Source organism: Triticum aestivum, chromosome 2A (genome assembly GCF_018294505.1).
Source record: "Triticum aestivum cultivar Chinese Spring chromosome 2A, IWGSC CS RefSeq v2.1, whole genome shotgun sequence".
In the NCBI taxonomy this organism is placed as follows: Eukaryota; Viridiplantae; Streptophyta; class Magnoliopsida; order Poales; family Poaceae; genus Triticum; species Triticum aestivum.
Genome location: NC_057797.1, coordinates 109,119,241 through 109,125,992, shown reverse-complemented (window position 1 = coordinate 109,125,992; position 6,752 = coordinate 109,119,241). Strand labels below are relative to the sequence as shown.

The window sequence follows — 6,752 nt, the reverse complement described above, 5'->3', positions numbered from 1 at the left end:
TAGTTTATCATCAGTGGCCCTACATTCTTGTCTGTCTACCATGCTATACTATCGGGCCGTGATCACTCGGGAGGTAATCACGGGTATATACTTATACATAATATATGATACTTCTGGTGACTAAAGACGGGTCGGCTCATAGAGTACCCCACGAGTGATTCACGGATTGGGTCCGAAAGGACGTTTGTCCCGACGGCCCTCTGAGTGAATCTTTGTGGCGGAGCGACAGGGTAGGTTGAGACCACCTAGGAGAGAGGTGGGCCTGGCCTTGGTTGGCGTCCGTGGTTAATTCAATTAACACGCTTAACGAGATCTTGGTATTTGATCTGAGTCCGGCCATTGGCCTATACGCACTAACCAACTACGCGGGAACAGTTATGGGCACTCGACGTCATGGTATCAGCCGAAGCCTTCATGACGTCAGCGACTGAGCGGCGCGTGTCGGATTGGACTGGAACACCTCCTCTTGTATTAGGGAGGCTAGGTCTGCTTCCGGCCGCCCTCGCAACATGCAGGTGTGCAATGGGCGATGGGCCCAGACCCTTGCGCCATAGGATTTAGACCGGCGTGCTGACCTCTTTGTTGTGTCTAGGTGGGGCTGCGACGTGTTGATCTTTCGAGGCCAGGCATGACCCAGGAAAGTGTGTCCGGCCAAAGGGGATCGAGCGTGTTGGGAAATGTGGTGCACCCCTGCAGGAAAGTTTATCTATTCGAATAGTCGTGTCCCTCGGTAAAAGGATGACCAGGGGTTGTACCTTGACCTTATGACAACTAGAACCAGATACTTAATAAAACACACCCTTCCAAGTGCCAGATACACCCAGTGATCGCTCTCCAACAGGGCGACAAGGAGAGGATCACCGGGTAGGATTATGCTATGCGATGATACTTGGTGAACTTACCATCTACTCTCTTACTGCTTCAAGATGGAGGTTGCCAGAAGCATAGTCTTCGATAGGACTAGCTATCCCCCTCTTATTTCGGCATTCTGCAATTCAGTCCACATATGATACCTCTTTTCCATTTGATACCAATGCATACATATGTAGTGTAGCTCCTTCCTTGCGAGTACTTTGGATGAGTACTCACGGTTGCTTTGCTCCCCCTCTCTTTCCCTTTCTATACCCGGTTGTTGCGACCAGACGATGAAGTCGAGGAGCCAGATGCCACCATCGACGATGACTCCTACTACACTGGAGGTGCCTACTACTACGTGCAGGCCTCTGACGATGACCAGGAGTGGGTTAGGAGGATCCCAGGCAGGAGGTCTACGCCTCTTTCGATATGTATCCCAGTTTGTGCTAGCCTTCTTAAGGCAAAGTTGTTTAACTTATGTCTGTATTCAGATATTGTTGCTTACGCTGACTCATCTATGATCGAGCTCTTGTATTCGAGTCCTCGAGGGCCCTGGCTTGTAATATGATGCTTGTATGACTTATTTTATTTGTAGAGTTGTGTTCTTGTATATTTCCGTGAGTCCCTGATCTTGACAGTACATGTTTGCGTGTATGATTAGTGTACAGTCAAATCAGGGGCATCACAAGTTGGTATCAGAGCCGACTGCCTGTAGGAATCCCCCTCCCATACTCCTTGGCCGAAGTCGAGTCGACATTACAAAACTTTTTACTAATATGATTGAAAATTGTATAAAGTGTGTTGGGGATACAAGAGACTTCTTGTATCTTATTGCGGGGTTGCTCGAGAGGAGAATATATTCATCCTACACCTCCCACAGGTTGATAAACGTTAGGTCATCCACTTGAGAGAAACTTGTTGTCTTACAAAACTCTGTGCTTGGAGGCTCAACAAAGTCTACAAGAATAGAAGTATGTAGTAAACATTATCACTCGACCAAGCCATTGGAACCTCCCTGGACCTGATGAGCTGACTTGGATTTGGGATGTCAAAATCTCCATCAAACTATGTATCTTTCTTTGGCAGCTTGTTTGTAGTCAAATTCCATCGGGAGTGCGGGTGCTTAAGCGAAGTGGCACTGATGATGGTTGTTGCCCCCTGTGTGATGTGGATGATGACTTTAACCACATTATGTTCATGTGTGTGATTGCACAGTTCCTTTGGAGTTGCCTGAAGGAAGTTGTTGGGTGTCCTGAAAGAAAGCCCATGCAATTTTCCGGACTTCTTTGAAATTATGCAGAATAACTCTAATCGCGACCGCAAAATCTAGTGGTAGGGTTTTGGCAGCATAGCTTTTCACTGAACACATTCCTTTGCATCGCCTATCTAATGCCATATATAAACTTTGCGGTTTTCTTGCAGCAATTGAGAATACTTTGTAAGCAGCAAGAGCGTGACGCAATTAATGATCTCATCGAGAAGTTCCGTGTCATGGCACATTGATTGTTGCCGCCCCTCCCGCCGTGAGGTAGCTATGGTTTAGATTTGGATGCATGAGCATATTGTTAAGCTGGTGCCCCAGCATTGTACCTTTCTTTTTAGTTTTCAGTTGTACTTTTGGCACTTGTCTTTATATGGATGATATGGTGTGATGCTTTATGAATTACTATGAGAAATCCAATTTGGCTCCTCGGAGCCCGTGCTCCTGCGCGTGAGAAATAATTTTTAAAATGTCAAAAAAATCTCAACAAAATTTTCATGTATTTATAGTCACATTCAAATGCTACCTGCAAAGTTTTAGGCAAAAAAGTCAAACATTTTGGCCTTTGCAAAGAAAAAAACGAATTAGAACAGCAAATGTTACCCCAAAATGTCACCCAAATTTGTTTTTTCACCAACAAAACACTACTGCTCCGTGTCGCATGAAAACTGTCAAGCGCGCTTGTGGCACTAACATGAACATCCACAAAAACAATTAGAATTTTTTGAAAATAAGTTACCACTTTTTTGTGGTACTATTCATCCATGAGAAAATTCCCTCCCGATTTCTCAATTACTATACAGAACATGTACCGTTGCAGATCTATCACTGGTTATATACATATTTTAATTAATGTCTCTTATATTTCCCAGACGGGTTCTATCCGTAGATATGAAAAAATGCATGTGATCAAATATGTTCATGTGATAGTTTGTCCATGGTAAATTAACCAGTGTGTAGTCACATACACACGGGTGGATGAGACCAGGTTTTTCTTTACAAACTAGTCTTGCAAGCACCCTCAGAGCACCACGTATTCAAATTTAAGCCATCACACAACATATTTGGGCGGCAATCCGCGTTTTTTCCTTGCACCAATTGAGAATATTGATGATCTCATCAAGAAGTTTCGTGTCGTGGCACGTCGATTGCTGCGGCCCCTCCTGCCGCGAGCTAGCTGTGGTTTTTATTTGGATGCATGGGCATAATGTTAAGCTGGTGCCCCCAGCATTGTACCTTTCTTTCTAGTTTTCAGTTGTGCTTTGGGCGCTTGTCTTTATATAGATGATATGGTGTGATGCTTTATGAAATGTCTCGCTGTGGCCTATCTATATGTATATTATTGGCTACCACAAAAAAATAGCTTATTATTTTCTATATAAAAGAAACACTTATATAGATACAGAGCATTCGTTTCTTCATGGGCAGAGATTTAATTCGGGTGATTTTACAAAATTATTCATACAAATCTAAGATAATGTTTACCATGCTATAAAATGAATTAATCTACTATATATATAATTGTGTAAGTCATTTGAGAGTTAACTACTTTATGATCAATGTCACAAACATGCTCATGCAGATCTAGATACGCCCACAGTGATCTAAATGCTCTTATATTTGTTTACAGAAGGAGCAGTAATATCTTGTTCATCTAGCGTTTATTCTCACGCGTGAATGGAATAGTGTTTGTTCTCAGATTTTCTAAAAGTACGAACTCTTGAACAGCTTTAGACGCCAAATCAATTGTAGAAAAATACACGCACCAAGTCAAATTTGAGGTTCGATCAATTGGTATCAACTCAGCTAATCACCCGAGGGACAAAGCGTTGTCATGTAGTGGACTGCTCCGAGGAAGCAAAAAAAACAAAACAGGAAATAGAGAGAAACAAAATGAAACTATTTCCCCACTTAAAGACAGATAGATGATTAATCAACTTACTGGCATAACTAGTGATACATATATACGACATGTACCAGTATTTGGCATACTGGCCAATTAGTGGTGGAAATATATGACAGGCAGTAATTGACATACTCCAAAGATTAATCAACTTACTTAATTAGTGATAGATATATGACAGGTACCAGTATTTGGCATAGTGGTTAATTAGTGATGGAAGACATGACATGTACTAATTGACACACTGACTTTATTCGTCCACATTTTGCAGCTTGCAAACCGCGGATCTACTTCAAAGTACAGAACCCAAAACCCATGAACATAGTACCAAGTCACAGTTACAGCAGTAAATAACAGGAGCGCTAGCTACCACAACCTCCCTTCTTTTCCCTAAATGAAAACTATGCAGATCCTAAGTAACACAGGAGACCAAGGAAGCTGATTGCCATAGCCACCGAGGTACTACTACTAGAGGATCTATGTAGTTTTCGTTAGGTGGGCATGCAGTGAGCACACTCCTCACATCACTAACGCGAGCTAGGGGAACATCGACCTTGATAACTTGGCACGGTGGAGCTAGCTAGAAAGGGTAGCCCAGGGTGGCGGGGACGCCGAGCAGGCCGCTGCCGCCGCCTCCGTGGCCATGGTGGTCGTTGTTGCTGTTGTCGTCGGCGAAGAGCCACGTCTCGATCGCGTTCAGCTGCGTCTGATCCGGCGCCAGAACGGCCGGCTTCCTGTCGTACTCGAACGCGGACCCCAGCGCACGGGCGGCCGCGCCGCTGCCGTAGGAAACCTCCGACGCCGACGAGCCGGAGGGGCTGTCGGCCGCGGGGACGGCGCTGCGGCCCTTGCTGACCCACCCGTCGAGCATCCGCGAGATGTTCGCGGTGGTGAGCACGTACGGACCGGCCGCGGAGGGCGAGCACTGGGACAGCGACGCGGCCGACGAGCTCGAGGCCGCCGGGCTGCCGCTGTCGGCGCCGGCTGCGGCAGGCCCATTGACGCCGTCGGCCGCGTCGGGCTGCTGCCGCTTGATGTCGTCGAGCGTGGTCAGCGCCTCGCGCAGCGCGCGGCGCGCCATGTTGATGTCCGTCTGCAGCCGCCTCTCCCACTGGCCCTTGGAGGAGGAGGCGGGCCTCTGGGCCGCCGGCTTGGCCGCCGCGTCGCCCCCCGCCTGCAGCTTGCGCTTGAGGTGCGTGTTCCAGTAGTTCTTGATGTCGTTGTCGGTGCGCTCGGGGAGGTAGGAGGCGATCGCGGCCCACCTGTTGCCGAGCAGAGCCTGGAGGTGGACGATGAGCTTCTCCTCCTGGTCGGTGAAGTTGCCGCGCTTGATCCCCGGGCGCAGGTAGTTGGTCCACCGGAGCCGGCAGCTCTTGCTACACCGCATCAGGCCTGCACACCAGAGGGATTTAGTCCACAATCAACCACGTGATCCACAGAAAACGAAGACAAAAACCGGCAAGAAGAAGAAGAAGAAGAAGAAGAAGAAGATGGACGGATGCGTACCGGTCCTGGTGGGGACGGCGCGCCAGTTGCCGGGGCCGTGCTCCTGGACGTAGGAGACGAGCACGAGGTCCTCCTCCGGCGTCCAGGGGCCCTTCTTGACGCCCTCCTTGTCGCAGCACGGCGGCCTCCCCATGCTCTTTCCCGCTCCCCCGCTTGCTACCTCGGCTACACCGAACGGGATGAGAGGGAGAAAGGGACGGAGGGGTCGGTCGCCTTTTGCTGCAGTTGCGAGATGGGCGGGGACAAGAGGTCTACCACCGGCGCCGTATACGAGCAGGATCGCGTGACGCGGGCCGCTGCTACGCTACAAAGGGAGTGAGGTGAGGAGAGGAGGCTAGACTGAGGTGAGGTGGAGACGGAGGCTGTGGTGCGCTGGAGGGAGCGGGGTGAGGGAGGAGGGTGAGGACAAGCAAGGCTCGCTCGCTGCAGGGTCCAGAGCAGGGGTGCGGTGTAGGCGCGTATATATACACGGTTACGCTCGGTGGTCACGCCCAAGGCCCAGAGCAAAGCACGGCGCTGACCTTGCGATTACCTGGGCTGTTTAGCTCCCGGCCGCTTTTACCACGGCCAGGATACCGAGACAGCTAGCCAGGGTGGTAGGAGTACTGTAGCCTGCGAGCCATGGCTCCTTCCTTGAGCAGTCAAAATAGAGAGAGAGGGAGATAGGGAGGTGCGTGCAGAGGCAGGGAGAAAGGGAAAGTGGCCAGAGTGTGCATTTACTCCGGTCTCGTGGCAAAGTCAGCCTGGTGGTGGGGCGGTACACTGCAGCTGCAGCTGCGACACTGTGCATGCCGCCTTGCGATGCGATGGATGCCGCGTGCATTAATCGCACGCCCGCCCGCTCTGCGTGGCCGTGGCGTGGCACCATATGTCATGTTGCGACCTGCGTGCCACGACATGGCCCGTTACCTCCGGCCGCCGTCTCCCAAACGGAACAACAACAACAACAAAGACTTTAGTCCCAAACAAGTTAGGGTAGACTAGAGGTGAAACCCATAAAATCTCGCAACCAACTCATGGCTCTGGCACATGAATAGCAAGCTTCCACACTCCCCTGTCCATAGCTAGCTCTTTGTCGATACTCCAATCCTTCAAGTCTTTCTTAACGGACTCCTCTCATGTCAAAATCGGTCGACCCCGCCCTCTCTTGACATTCTCCGCACGCTTTAGCCGTCCGCTATGTACTGCAGCTTCTGGAGGCCTGCGCTGAATATGCCCAAACCATCT

The 6,752-nt window shown here is 49.5% G+C and overlaps 1 protein-coding gene across 1 annotated transcript; it reads right to left on the bottom strand.

The window, feature by feature from the left end:
* Positions 1–4,247: 4,247 nt before the first annotated feature.
* Positions 4,248–5,968, bottom strand: LOC100873102 (transcription factor MYB30). The gene is made up of 2 exons (XM_044599822.1): positions 5,526–5,968; positions 4,248–5,411 (listed from the first exon to the last, which is right to left on the bottom strand). The coding sequence occupies exons 1-2, from the start codon at positions 5,656–5,658 to the stop codon at positions 4,600–4,602; spliced, it is 945 nt and encodes a 314-aa protein (XP_044455757.1). The 5' UTR covers positions 5,659–5,968; the 3' UTR covers positions 4,248–4,599.
* Between the last annotated feature and the right edge of the window lie 784 nt (positions 5,969–6,752).

Excerpts from the sequence above, each read along its gene's own strand:
- LOC100873102 (XM_044599822.1), bottom strand. The coding sequence starts at position 5,658 with ATGGGGAGGCCGCCGTGCTGCGACAAGGAGGGCGTCAAGAAGGGCCCC. Across the intron at positions 5,412-5,525 it reads CGCCGTCCCCACCAGGACCG|GCCTGATGCGGTGTAGCAAG; the intron begins GTACGCATCCGT and ends TCTGGTGTGCAG.